This window comes from Clarias gariepinus, chromosome 16, assembly GCF_024256425.1.
Source record: "Clarias gariepinus isolate MV-2021 ecotype Netherlands chromosome 16, CGAR_prim_01v2, whole genome shotgun sequence".
NCBI classification, from domain to species: Eukaryota; Metazoa; Chordata; class Actinopteri; order Siluriformes; family Clariidae; genus Clarias; species Clarias gariepinus.
Window position 1 is genome coordinate 15,417,533 of NC_071115.1, and position 14,899 is coordinate 15,432,431.

Below are 14,899 nucleotides of genomic sequence, written 5' to 3' on the forward strand. Positions count from 1 at the left end.
TGTGTTCCTCAGGGGAAGAGAGTGTTTTGTGAACAAGCCGTGTTTGACTTCACACCTTGTCATTATTGCAGCCTGACATTAGCCAAGCAGTTAGCTAAGAGGGAGGTGTTATGCTTGTAGTGTGCTCTCATTAGCTTGAGTTTGCACAACGAGCCATTGCATAGGGCTGCCTGTGGTATTTGTGTAAAGCCAAAACAAAAATGAGCTTAGTGATTCCAGGCAGATGTGCTGACTGAAGACAATGCTGCCATTAATGTGCTACAAGTCCCCATGAGCTGTATGTGTTCGTGTTCTCGCACACATACAGGTTGAACAGAAACAGCAAGTAGACCAGCACTAACAGGGCCTCCAAGGTCTGCTCTAAACCTAATTACAGATCGAGGTTGCTGTCCATGGTTGCACATCCATGCTGGGAAGCCAAATAGTAAATGTTGAAAGGCTTTGTTAGAAGTAGGATATCATCTACTGTATATTACGAAACAAAATCTTTTTTTTTTGCACTTCTTTTCTATGCTTACATCTTATGTCTAACCCTGAGTACTCTAAATTTGCTATAATTCCAGATGTCAGTTACTGAAAAATTTAATGACTAATCCTAAAACCTAGTATTGTTACTCCTGTAAAGCTGCTACTCAGGGTTACAAAAGATTTCAGAAAACACAATGGGTCTTTCAAGCGTATTTTCTTTCTTCCAGGAGATTGTAATATGAGCTGACATTTATAGTCTTGTTATTGAAAGAGTGACGCGATCAGTAAGATGGAGACGATAACATTGGTTTAAATCTGCAGGCCTCACTGAAGATCTCTCCTTGTTACCAGTTAGGCTGTTCAGTCACAGAAAGCAAATTTGCTCTTTTTCGTTCTCTTACGCTTTCTCTCTCTCTGCTCCCTCTGCTTACTCTCTCTCTTTGTCTCAAAATGTAATAAAATTTTATTTGTATAGCACTATTAACATTGGTTATTGTCACAAAGCAGCTTTACATAATAAAAAATATGGAAATTAATTAGAACATGCATGGGAAAAAAGCGTAGACTATAAATATCGAATTGTCCCTGATGAGCAAGCCAAGGGCGTCGATGGCAAGGAAACACTCCCTGAGATGACAATAGGAGAAAACCTTAAGAGCAACCAGACTCAACAGGGAACCCATCCTCATTTGCTTTGAGGTTGAAAGACAGACACACAAAACAGTGTGTATTGTAATTGCTACAAGTCACTGAACAATTTTAATACAATTAAACAGGGAGGCATTTTTGCCTGCTGTATTGCATCCTCATTGTAGCTGCATCATCATCCATGTTTCACTCTAACTGGAAGTGTTAACAACATGAGCACTAAAATAGACTTCTGTTTTGGTTCAGTTTTCTTTCTAAATTTAGAAATACCTGCAGTGTTGGATATGCTTTGTACAATCAAATTGTATCATCCTGGTTTTTTTTGTATTATTTTATATTTTATATTTATATTTTAATTATTTCAATTGATTAAATGCAATCTATGCAAGGCTGTTAAAGACAGTCACGCTGACTATCATTTTGTACATTTATGAAATCTATATACTACCTTTTTGCATTTCATATTGTGAAGCTTGAGTGGCTGTAAAACCACAAGAATTGTCAGTGCAAAATCAATAAAGTCATTAGAAATGATTGTAACCTGCAAAATGCTAGGCAGAGAATCTGCCATTGATTTGTTGGTTGAGGGATGCTTGCAGTGATGTTGACTATGTGGAGCTGTGGTAAAAGAGGGATAGAGGAACAGCAAGGCAGTGGTCTGGGATGATGATCAGTGGTGTAAGGCGAGGGAGTGGGGTGGGGGGGTTCGAGTTGTGTTCAAGCAGAACCTGCAAGCTCTTGTACATTATTGCACAATGACTTGGCTTGTGAGATCTTTGTTGTGTACAGCAGGCAAAAATAAACCTTAGCATAGCTGTTTAGGCTGAAGTAGCTTAGTGTTAGATGCAGACTTGTGATATATTTGACAGACCCAGTGGTTCATTCAAGTATAGATTATTTTATTCACACTGTACAAATAAGTACTGAAAAAAAATAATGTGTGTATGTGTTAACAAGAATTCTCATTAATAGTTTAACTGATAGATTAATCTAAAAGCTGATCAAGGCGTTTATCTGAATGACGTTGGTCCAATTTAAAAATGTGTATAATCAATCGTTTAAAAAAACAAACAATAAATGAGTATTTACAATGTAAACTTTTGAGTCTGGTTATTTTCACAGTCAGAACCTCTGTAATTGTGTCTCGTTTTCAGAAAGTTTGGACAACATGCACATGAATACCCTAGCGAGGGCAAGTTTGTTTTATATGACTGAGCTGATTCCTTTAAACTGTTGGTGTTCTAATACTCCCCGGCCACTACAGAATAGTGTACAGTATGTATGATGCTGTACAAAAGTCTTGAGCCTTCATTTCTTCATTAGATTTATTATTTTAAATTAAAGTATGTTGATTAAATGATTAAAGAAACCATAACAAATGTTTTACGGTGACAGGCTGCGGAGTGCCCAAAGATACCATTTAAAAATTGGTCGTTTATCGCATCACTAGTATACTAATAACTAGCCTTATCATCTGTCATCTGCACCTGTTTTTCACTGGTTTATGCGTTAAGTTTGCTGGGTTTTTTTTTTTTTTGTTGAATGATTCATAACACAACTGTGTGGCTCAACAAATGAAAATGAAAAACCGAAAATGAGAGCCAGAAAAGTCTTTCAGGAAGCCTTGAGAGCAACTCCTTAAGACTATATTAACAAATACAAGAAAGTCTGGATGTCTGTAAGCAAAATATGAAGAAATTAGAGGAGGCACAGCACTATTGCACAGTACTGTATGTGTATTTGTGTCCATATGCAGGTTGAACAAAAACAGTGTGTGTGTGTGTATATATACATTGACCAACATTTCTGGACCTTCGAGGTCCGCTCTAAACCTAATTGGGGACAGTGACTGCTGTCTATGGTTTCACACTCATTCTCAGGCGCCAACCAGTAATTGTTTTTAAGGCTTTAATGGTAGTAGTATATAGATTGTATTACTAGATCTTAAACACTCTGGGTGGACCGAGGAGCAGCTGAGATCCGCAGTCTTCAAACTGATTCTCCCAACTGGTCAGACTCTGTGAAAGGAGTTAAGTGCTAACATTTGACTCAGCAAATCAATTGACAGACTTTGCAATTGGTCGTGGGATCCTCATAGTTTCTTTTATTTCAGTTGAACAAGACTAATAATGCTCAGTTCATAAAATAATCATGTTATTTGTGTGTTCAACTACAAAGCCATCAAATGGGTCGGCATGTGTAAAATGGAAGCCCAGCCAATATGCTTAAAGGATATGTTCAGCCAGAAGAGATAAGAAAATTCGGTGTAGTTGAATTTTCTTATTTTATTAATGTTTGATTAATAAGTATGTGGCATGCTGGTTAGGCTAATTGGTGTTCTCAAATTGCCCATAGTGTGTGAATGAGTGAATGGTCTCTTAACACACTTTCTCAAACGTACAGAGTATCAGATCTTCCCAGATGGTGTCTCTGAACAGGATGTGCTGTGCATCCTGTCTCATTCACCACATTCATCTCCATTAACAAGCATTGGCAGCCTGTCAAGAGTGTGAAGTCTATTTAGTCATTGAGAAATCACACCAGTCAGTATTTTAAAGGATAATTTTTTTAGATATTTTGTCCATCAGCTTATGATAGTGTAACATTATGCTAAATGTGACACCTATACAAACATACAGACGGGTGCTATGTTAAATGGAACTGTCTCTGTAGGGGGGATTTTGCTGGTATTATTTAAGTCAGTGTTGTACCCTTTGAGGAACACATTAATGCAAATCAGTACAAAGTGATACTGACTGATCACCTATTCTATTCTATCCTGATAGTCATCCTGGATAATACCACTCCCATGTTCTCATACATTTTGCACAAGAGCTCACTGAAGGGTTTGATGAATATGAAAATGATGCAAATCTTCCCTCATCCTCACGCACATATAACCGTAGACTTTTAGTCAGCGTTCATTTGATTCATTACCTGTCTTTTTTCTCATAAAATAATACATTCTTGAGGTTCGTGAGGTTATTCTTCTGAGGGAGTTCTTAAATCTTTTGTGTGTTACTCTTTAAAAGCGGGTTCTAAGAGGAACCACTTTAGGATGCTCTGAATTGTTAACCCTCAAATCTTACAAATTTTAAGACTTGTATGCGTTACTTTGTATGTTTTATTTTACTAGATCTGCTATAGCCATATTCACCAGCTTGCACCATGGCGACCACCATGTTTTGTGCCTTCTGTTACTAGTAGACACAGCCCATGCTCATTCCTTGTGATAAGCCTGACTCTGCCATTTGTGGAAACCAAATGTTTTTGTTATGTAATTTTGTGAAAAAAGATTTGTCTGGCAATTTTTTTTTCCCGTAATGCAGAAGTAAATGGCAAGGATGTTTAAACAATGTAATTTAGCAGTTCATGAGCGGGGTTGTCTGGCTTTTCTCTGTTCTCTGCTTCTGTTCTGGTGGTGTGAAGCAAGGCTTGTAATCTTAAGGGCTTGAAAGGGGATCCAGGGAACAGAAACTAGATTGTTTACTGCAGGGCAGGAAAAGTTACATAAGAAATGTTTGGCTTAGATACTAAACTTGTATGAACTTTATCTCTGTGATGGTCAGAGTACAATATTTCTTTTATGTGCAGGGTTTGGGTCATGCTGCTAAAATCAAGGTAAACATTTCTATAAACTTGTAAAAAAATTTGTCCTGATTTCGCATCCTTTTTATGTTTTATTTTTCAGAACTTTCAGTGAACTTATTAACTGTGGTAACTGCCTCCAATCACTGGAAGAATGAGCACCTCCCCCATCCGGTCTCGTGCCTCAATCGACATCTTGGAGGAGCTGCAGCTGATTGCAGCCCAGAACCTGGAGAAGCTGGACATTAATAAGTACTATGAGGTTATTAGGGAGCTGGGCAAAGGCACCTATGGCAAGGTGGATCTTGTTGTCCACAAGATCAGAGGTAAGCACTGGAACATTTTTAGCCGTTTTATTTTCTTGCGAAATATTCTACATTTCAGTCCACATAAACCCTCAAGGCCAATGGGCCGATGGCTCATGGCAACGCCCCATACAGAGGCCACTGCATAACAACTAGTGGGATGAGACACTTTTCCCACGAGACGGGACACGAGAGTGGGTTCACGAGAACAAGATGAGACTTTTAGACTTTTTTTTTTTAAAGAAATCCTCTATGTTTAAATATATAGCAAAAATAGCATTTTATTTAACTGAAAATCACAAAATGCAAAAAATGCATGTCCATTTTGAAATCAACTTTATAAAATAACACTTCTATTTTGATGAATGATATACAGTAATAACTTGTAAACACTGCAAAATATTTTGCCACAAACTGACAGGCAATTAATTGCACAATAAAATGAAATAGTATTAATAAAAATAAATAATAAACAACACAAATATCCCTTTACGTGCAATTAACCATAATTAGTGTAACTATCAAAAGAGGTGCTGTCTTAAAACTGAGTGCAAAACAATGAACAAAATTTTCTTAAGCATGGAAAAAGAGCTAAGACCTAGATAATGAGGTAATGACCTATACAGAACAGCCTAAGATATGGTCATATTCTTTTTTACGAATAATGGACGGCGCACTTTGGTTTCAGTGTGTGGATGAGTCGCCGAAATTCCAGATTTTCCACCACAGAAAATGGTCTCATTTCGGCTGCAATGAAAACGCGAATGTCTCTTGTTATTGCCGTGGCTCTTGCATTGTATGGCGGAAGTTTAGCTGCAAAGGCATTTGTTATAGTTGTTTGCCCTTTCATGCGTTTCTTATTTCCACAAGGAATCCAAAATGTTGCGACACCAACAATTTAAATGTCGCGGGCACATCTTCTATCCTTACTTCTCCCTCACACTCCATCATGCCAATAACGCAAGGATATTGTCACGTTCTCGCGAGACCAGACGCATATCGCGAGACAAATCTGGTCTGATCGTACCACGAGATCTCGTCACACTCCTAATAATAACTTATTGTAAACCATGATGGGATGCATTTTGATGGTGACCATTTGAAAATAATAATAAATCAACATAAAACAGAAGTTTAACGCAAACATGAGAACAGGGTAGAAACGTGTTTTAAGTGACCTTGAACATGGCATGGTTGTTGGTGCCAGACAGGCTAGTCTGGGTATTTCCAAAAAATTGCTGATTTACTGGGATTTTCATGCACAGCCATCTAGGGTTTTTCAAAGAATTATCTGAAAATTTAAATATATCAAGTGACAGTTCTCTGAACGAAAATGTCTTGTTGATGTCGGAGGAAAATGGCCAGACTGATTCAGGCTGATAGAAAGGCAACAGTAACTCCAATAACATCTTGTTACAACTGAATCCACAACACATCAAACCTTGAAGCAGATGGGCTACAGCAGCAAAAGACCACACTGTCAGCTAAGAATAGGAAACTCATAAAAATGAACAATAGAACACTGGAAAAAGCATTGCATCAATGGTTCAGGCTGGTGCTTTAGATAAAATCATCTTAAACTGGTTTCATGGTAGAATGCAAGATTTGCATCATGGAAGTTCAGCTGAAACTGTGTAATGTCATCATGTCAATATAGACCAAAATTTCTAAGGAATGTTTTAAACACCTTGTTGAATTTGTGCCATGAAGAATTGAGGCAAAAAGGGGTCCAACCCTGTCCTAGCAAGAGGTACCTAATGAAGTGGCCAGTGAGTGTATAATCATTGCAGCCCTAAATATACTCAGCAAAAAAAGAAACGTCCTCTGACTTTCAACTGTTTTTACTTTCAGTAAACTTAATGTGTAAATATTTGTATGAACACTAAAAGAGTCAACACCATAAGACATAAACTAAAAATGTTTCACAATGTGTCCCTGAATGAAGGGAGGCTCAAAATCAAAAGTACCAGTCAGTATCTGGTGTGGCCACCAGCTGCTTGAAGTACTGCAGTGCATCTCCTCCTCATGGACTGCCTATTGCGGACAGTCTGAGCACTGATGGAGGGATTGCGTGTTCCTGGTGTGACTCGGGCAGTTGTTGTGGCCATCCTGTACCTGTCACGCAGGTGTGATATTCGGATGTACCGATCCTGTGCAGGTGTTGTTACACGTGGTCTTCCATTGCGAGGATGATCAGCTGTCCTTCCTGTCTCCCTGTAGCGCTGTCTTAGGCGTCTCACAGTGCGGACATGGCAATGTATTGCCCTAGCCACATCAGCAGTCCTCATGCCTCCCTGCAGCATGCCTAATGCACGTTCACGCATCTGGGACCCTGGGCATCTTTCTTTCGGTTTTTTACACGGTCGGTAGACAAGTCTCTTTAGGGTTAACCCTTTCAGTTCAGCCAGTATCTTTGTATGTCTCACTTGGACATCCGACCTTTGGGGAAAAATAACAGAGTTGCAGTAGCACAAGAACCCACACCTGGCATCCAGTATAAACCAAACTGAGAGGCATCAAAAAAGTTGAAAGGAGAATTCCTTAATTTACAAAGTCAAGCTGGTCCATAGCAGGAAATGAGAACTGCTAGTTCATAGAGAATGTTCTGTGAAAAGAGACCCCTTTGGTTCAATAACGTTTACCGCCACTAAAAGCCCAAAGCCCTTTTCAATGTCTGGCTGTTCCCTTTTAGGGGTCATCTGCCACCATCTAACCCTATCCTCTGCATTTTTTCTTAATAAGTCTTAATAAGGGCACTATTTGGTATGTGGAACAAGGGATTCTATACCCTACGTAGTGAACTAGCTTTCCATTTTACATTATTTGGGATTCAACCTGAGAAAAGTTAGGGTTGTTTTGTTTTGGGTTTTTCTGTCTTCTTTCTGTAATAGCTGAGGCAATACTGTAGAGTGACAGACAGTTAGACAGACAAAAATGTTTCGTCCTAGTGATGCAATCATTCATTCTCCGTGTCCAAACTTAATTTTAAATGTGATTTGAGTTTTATCATAGATAATCAGGCTGAAGCAGCAGGGTTTAGAGCTGAATGCATTCATTTAATTTGAGGATAGACTCCTTAAAGACAGGATGGATCTTTATTATGGTGATCTCAGGGAGTGCTTTGGATATGGATATATTTCATACAAAATGAGAGGTGTACAATAATGATTTTTGTGGTAGAATCACCTCGAAGACAGTTAAGAATCATGAAAAATTGCTGGAACATTTGCTTAGTTTAGAAGATACTCAATAATCGTGCACAGCACCAGCAAGAAAACGCCTACAGAAATTTCTGCATAAAGTTTCAGCATAAATGTCAAGGCTTTGAGCAGTGTATAACACCAGGGGCCACAGTGCAGATGCTACGAATGTAGTTCAAGACTGGTGCTGGTTTAGCATGAAGCTGAAATATTCCAGCTTTCTGAGAACAAAGTCATCTTCTAAATGATCTACTAAAATTATTAATTAACGCAAGCATAATAAGAGGCTACATTGCCAGGGGTTTGCATAATATGCTGCATACATTTCGGGCTACCCTTTGCAGCATCATAGGCTTATTCATGCTATTGTAGGCTGTAGACATGAAATAGAACATTGTGTTGTATATTATTAATGTTTCTTTATAAATTGCAACAGCAAGAGAAGTGTGGGTCAAATGGCATGTTTGTCTTTGCTGGCAGGAAAACCTCTCATGCTCTCCAGCCTAAAGCCCCCTCTGTTAATCACTGGGTTCTGATGATTTTTAATGAGCCGCAGATAAACACACCATCTGTTGTCACCCTAAACCCCAGCACTCTCAGCCCTCGGTTCATGTTGTGCGTAAAGCACTCTACAAAAGGGACTTGACAGTGAAGAACTGTGCAAATGGTCCTAGAAATCCATACTCTCACTTTTACGACTCAACAGGCAATTACTATAGCATCAAGTAGTTACAGTATATTTCTGTGATAGATCACCAACTCTGGCTTCTGGATTTTTACAATAAGGAATGTTCCTGAGAAATTAAATGGACGACTCCACTGTGAGCGTAAAAGGCAAACTCGTGTCTAGGGTATTGGTTACCATGAAATATAGTCCCTGAAATATTCCAGACACCCTTTAAACCCCTCTATAACTCATAATGTCTTTGTTTATCATATGAAGCCTCTTCTATGCAGTGCAGTTTATATTTTAAATGAGAACACATTTTTACGTTCATCACAACGTTAAAATGAATATTTACTTTTGATTACTTGTTTTCTGATTCATGTCAAAATAATATAGCTCATATTTTAAGAAATCGCTGCCATTTATATTAATGTTGCCAGATATTCTGCGTGTTCTAAGTGTAAAGATGTCTAGAAAGAGAAATGAATAAAATAAAGTCTAATGTAACATCAACCCTTAAAATGAAACTTTCTTATATTGGCATCTCACAGAATAAAGGATACGGATCCAATATGCACATTGCCTTTTACTTTACAAGTTTCCTTCAATACTGTTAAGCGTGTTTCTTCTCTCTGCATTTCAGACACATGGTCACATCTGCTACGACAGATGTCAGGTTCTTTGACTGCGAATGTGTTGGCTATTCCGAGCTTTTGTTTGTTTTCTTTTGGTTCATCAGTCCAATATAGCTGTTCTATGTAACAAAGCTAAAGGGTTATGCAAGGGCATTCATTCCTCTGCTCAAGCTTTCAATAACAATGGCTTGCATTGACGGGTGTCCTCTAACAAATTTCAGTCAGGTGCTCCTTTAACAGCGAAGTCTACAGATTTAATTAAGCTAAAAGACAATGTTGTTGGTGATTTGTAACTGCCGGAGCAAGATTGTCCTAAAGCAGTAAGTGTTCTAGTTAGAGTGAGAAGGACATACACGACAAGACAAAACCTCATATTAATTTCCTTCAGTAACATGGCTGTAATTCCCCAAAGAGCTGTGATCCAGCCAGACTTCCAACATCTTTTACATAATGAATGAAGTCAAAAGGTTTACTGGAAGAAATAACAGAAATCAATTCTTTAACATTCGTGAGTCATCTGCTTCACTTTAGTGTTATATAATGGTGAGAGATACAGCATCAAGAACATCGTCCTGAAATTAGAGCTTATTTATATCATAAATATACTATGAAGACTGTGCGCATGTTTTTTAATTGAAACAAGAATGCATTTTTATATACATGAGCATGAACAAGCGGAAAAATATGGATAAATATTAATAAGAATGAAAATGACCATTATCACATCTGCAAAAATGTACAGCCCAAGAGATTATGGCGAATTTTGTTGTACTGGTCATGTCTACATTTTTGTCAAAACCTGCCTATGGTTTACCCTGAATCTTGCTAAATAACCCTTATGTTTGTAAATCTGACAAAAGCTTCTTTTTGGGAAGTTTAGTTTATCTATTTCTTCAAACACGAGTGTCATGTCAAGAAAGACTCCTTGTGTTAAATATTCAGATTAAGAGATTTCATTAGTTGTTCTGTTAGACTAGTGAATCTGCAGCATTGCTGATTGCTAATCCTTTCCATTTCCACAGGCACTAAGATGGCTCTGAAGTTCCTGCGGAAGAAAACCACTAAGCTGAAGAGCTTTCTGAGGGAGTATAGCATCTCGCTTTACCTTTGCCCCTGCCCATACATCATCAACATGTACGGCATTGCCTTTGAAACAGACGAGTATTATATCTTTGCTCAAGAGTATGCATTAGCTGGGGACCTCTTTGACATCATTCCCCCTCAGGTGAGCAAAACTTGATCGGTAAAGTAATATAGCACATTTTCAGAAATTGTTTAGAGAATGTAAAAAAGGGTAAAAGCATGGCTTAGGAATGTAAAGATGAGCGCATGCCTGTAGGTCCTTGTATCTGTGGAGTCATAGCAAAATGCTACACTCTTCTGCTGTAATTAATGGAACTGCACTTAAGAAGCTTAAAATTCAGTTTCGCATAGAGCAACCTAAGGATGTTCTTTCCTTTCTTTATTGGCATTATTAGATCCAATGTTTAGGTTTTATTGATTTCCAATTGTGACATGTATAGTAACAGCTTCCCTTGTTCGTAACAGCTTCCCCCTGTGACGTAAGCAATGCTTCTGCTAATTACATAGGAGTTGTACTAGGTCCTGACTCCGGCTTGTATTCACACTTAACCATTTCCTCTTTTAATTGCTGCATGAAAGTGCATTAAGGAAAGAGACTAAGCATTAGATGTTTTTTATTAGGATAACAAAACGACAAAATCAAGATGCTTGATTAGGCTATTGTGAGCTATTTTTAATCTTTTCAGATGTATGTCACAGTTTGCAGTAAGATGTCCTGAAATGACACAGTTTTAACTAATAGATTGATAACCCATATCTGCATTTTACTATGGCATGGCAATTTGACTATTGTTATACTTAGGATGAGCCATGACTGTAAAACACCATTCCCAGATCACTGTGTCTGTTTTCTTAGTCTGATATTTTTTAACTCTCTGGAATTATTTATAGCTGACATTTTTAAAAATGATGGCTCTGGGTTTTGGGTTGGATTTAACAAGAATTTCATGTTCTGTGCTATTTTAATACCATGATAATAAGTATGGAGATTATTATTTGTCAGGTTTTCTGGTCCAGGTTTGTCTGTATTAACGTCTTCACTGAGCCTCTGTTCTCTTGTTCTGCATAGGTGGGGCTGCCAGAGTGTGTGGCGAAACGCTGCGTACATCAGGTCGCCTTGGCGCTGGATTATCTTCACTCTAAGAAGCTGGTGCATCGTGACATCAAGCCTGAGAACGTGCTAATCTTTGACCGGGAGTGCCGTAAGGTCAAGCTGTCAGACTTCGGCATGACGCGTCGAGCTGGTTCACCAGTAAAACGTGTCAGCGGTACCATCCCCTACACACCACCTGAGCTTTGCGAGCCGGGCCGCCATGATGGAATCTGTGTGGACTACAGTACAGATGTGTGGGCCTTTGGGGTGCTCCTATTCTGTATGCTCACAGGAAACTTTCCATGGGAAAAGGCGCTACCATGTGATGCATTTTACGAGGAGTTCGCACGTTGGCAGCAGCAACCAAGGAGGCGGGCAAGCACAGTGCCGTCGCAGTGGCGCCGCTTTACCAACGAGGCCTTGCGCATGTTCAGGCACCTCTTGGCCATTGAGAAGGATCAGCGCTGCTCTGTCAATGAGGTGCTCACCTTCTTCTGCCACTGCTGGATGCTAGACACGGAAAACGGCAACACAGCTACCTCACCCAGTGGTACGGTGTTAAATGGGCACCTGGCTGAGCTTAGTAGTTCTTCCTCAGAGGAAGATAATCTGGTCGAGCGTCTGAAGCAGCAGAGCCTGTCACCTGTGTGCGCTGTGGCCAAATCAGGCATCGTCATTGAGCCAGTGACACCGCCCTACTCAGGCGTGTCCACCATCAACTCACCTTCCTCCAATAACAGCTACGAGCGTGTCTCCCGTGACAGCAACGGTAATGGAGGTCGCATCCTTGTGACCACACCAATCGAGATCTGCGTGTAGTGAGGATATAGAAGGTAACAGACCATACACATACTTAGAACACTGGGAACCAGTTGACAACATTGAGGACCTAAATCCTTAAACAAGGAGGAGATGATCCGTCCTTCATACTGAGTGTAGAACATGGTGAAAATGTTCTACAAGACTTGTCAATCATTCCTCATGATGAGTGTCTCTGAGGGAATGCTACAAGTCAAAAACAGTAAAGTTATACTGATGGTGTATCTTGGCATTTCAACCATGTTAGTCCAAATGTAATCAGTCCACCATTAGCAAGAGCGCGTAAATGGGGGAAAAAAACAAAAAAACAGGTGCCAAATTACCTGTACCATCATATAGCAATATGTTAAATGTTTTGCAAAATGAAAACCAACGTAACAGTGGTCAAAGTTTGAATGTCTGAGACTAACTGCAAAAACGCATCATGTGAAAATATTCATAATGTGATTTTTGGAAGTGGTTCTTATTTGTGCTCAAATGTCCATTTGGTTAGTGGCTAATTTCAATAAAGTAGGGGTTTTTGCATTATTATTTACTTTGGTCTTGTGCTCCTGATGTTTTGCTGTTTATTTTATACTGTAGCAGTATAACGTTAATAATGCCCAGTTGCCATTATGGTGTGTTGCATTGTAGAAAAAAAAATCTCTAAACCCTCTAAACCAAAATGTTATCAGAACTTCCATAAGACGTTAACTTAATTTGAACATGCATGCCTGTTCATTTTCTGTGTTGTTTCTTAGTATGGTGCATTTTTTTTGAAAGATTCAATGCGTCTTCTCACAATGAGCGAGGCCCAGATTGCTCGGATGATGTTACCAATGTGATCACAGTGCGTGCATACAGATGCCTGTCACTATTCAAAACACAGAACAGTTTTGATTTGTACTAAAAAAAAAAGGGCTGTGTTAGAACACAGAGCATGTCAGTGATTTAAAAGTGGTGATGCAGAATTATTTGTCCATGGCGTGAGAGAGAGAATTTTTCCGTTGATGTCTTGTGACCGATTTTACAAGTGCAGATGGACAATTCAGAAAGAATATTTCTGACCTGATGGTGTTTTAAGAATTTCTCAGGTACATATGGCTATGCGGGGTAATATCCCACAATAGCCAGGTTTAAGTCTAGTTATTTAAAGGGAAGGAGGGACATTGTGAGTTCATGCCACTGGAATATATGACGGAGAAACTTTATAGCAGATAAGACATGCTGCATTAAATGACAAGCTCTGAATCTTATTACATAATATGAAACTTGATATGATCAAGACTGTTATTACTTGCCATATGTGATTCCTTAGTTTCCAGAGCCAGTTATAAAAAAAAAAAATTGGATACATTACATTCAATGCTTCGTTTCAGCTCTCACTCAAATTTTTAATTAAGGATGTTTTTAAAACGATAAACAATCTAAACCAAAAACTACTTCTAATGGGGGTTCTCATTAAGATCTAACCCCACGCATCTGCTTTGCCATTATTGAGGCATTTTTATAGCATAGTTTTCATTTATTTATTTATTTTTTTGTTCATGTACTTGGATTTTTTTTTTATACTAATTTTGATAAAGGCATGGTAGCAGAAGTTGTTTGAAAGAAATTGTTTAGAAATTGGAAAATGAAATAACTGACATTGCATTTTTAGAAGGGTGTTTCTGAAATTGCATAGATATAAAACCTACATAAATGGGTCTTTTTATCTGTGCTACATTTTAGATATGTGATATTAAATGTGTTGTGATATTTTACAGTAGCACATAGTTGCATAAATTGATATTCAGAATTAAAAGAAAAAGGAAAAACAAATGTAAGATTTAATTTATTCTATTTGTGCTGTAAGACTACATGCATTCTAATGAGGTGGTTCAGAGCATTAGTGCAGTCTGATATTTCCTAGATATGTTGAACTTTATTGAATTCCATAAATGCCTGTTAACAGCTAAGGACAGAAAAGGACTGATTTTTTTTAATACAAACCAGGACCAGACAGTCATTCACAAACACACTTTTTTTTCTCTCAAAATAGACTTGTGTTGATATTTGCATGTGTCAATATTGTTCTGGAGAGATAATGTTGAAAATAAAACCATATCCTTGATGCAGAAGGCTGAAGAACAGTTTGGTCTTTGTCATCGATCCTGACACATTCCAAATGATTTGCATCACACACAGTATGATTCACATTCCTATACCCAAAGGGAAGAATAATTTAATTAAGCATCAGCTTCATGCAGTAGCATTTTTACTTTATAACATGTCCCTGTGTGTAAATTTATTAGGGGGATTTTAATAAAACTTGTACAGCCCTTATTTTTCCTTAAAAATGTATGCTAGGAGAAGTGATGTCAAGCAGTATACCTGTACAATGTTATGTATCAATCTGTATTAATTGATGTTTG

The 14,899-nt window shown here is 38.4% G+C and overlaps 1 protein-coding gene across 1 annotated transcript; it reads left to right on the plus strand.

Moving 5' to 3' along the window:
• The first annotated feature begins 4,811 nt into the window (after positions 1–4,811).
• On the plus strand, positions 4,812–14,605 carry unm_sa1261 (un-named sa1261). The gene is made up of 3 exons (XM_053514169.1): positions 4,812–5,030; positions 10,534–10,736; positions 11,664–14,605. Exons 1-3 carry the CDS (start codon positions 4,859–4,861, stop codon positions 12,504–12,506), a joined length of 1,218 nt encoding a protein of 405 aa, XP_053370144.1. The 5' UTR covers positions 4,812–4,858; the 3' UTR covers positions 12,507–14,605.
• The last annotated feature ends 294 nt before the right edge of the window (positions 14,606–14,899 follow it).

Coding starts and splice junctions, on each gene's coding strand:
- unm_sa1261 (XM_053514169.1), top strand. CDS start 4,859: ATGAGCACCTCCCCCATCCGGTCTCGTGCCTCAATCGACATCTTGGAG. Junction 5,031..10,533: donor TGTTGTCCACAAGATCAGAG/GTAAGCACTGGA, acceptor CCATTTCCACAG/GCACTAAGATGGCTCTGAAG. Junction 10,737..11,663: donor TTGACATCATTCCCCCTCAG/GTGAGCAAAACT, acceptor TGTTCTGCATAG/GTGGGGCTGCCAGAGTGTGT.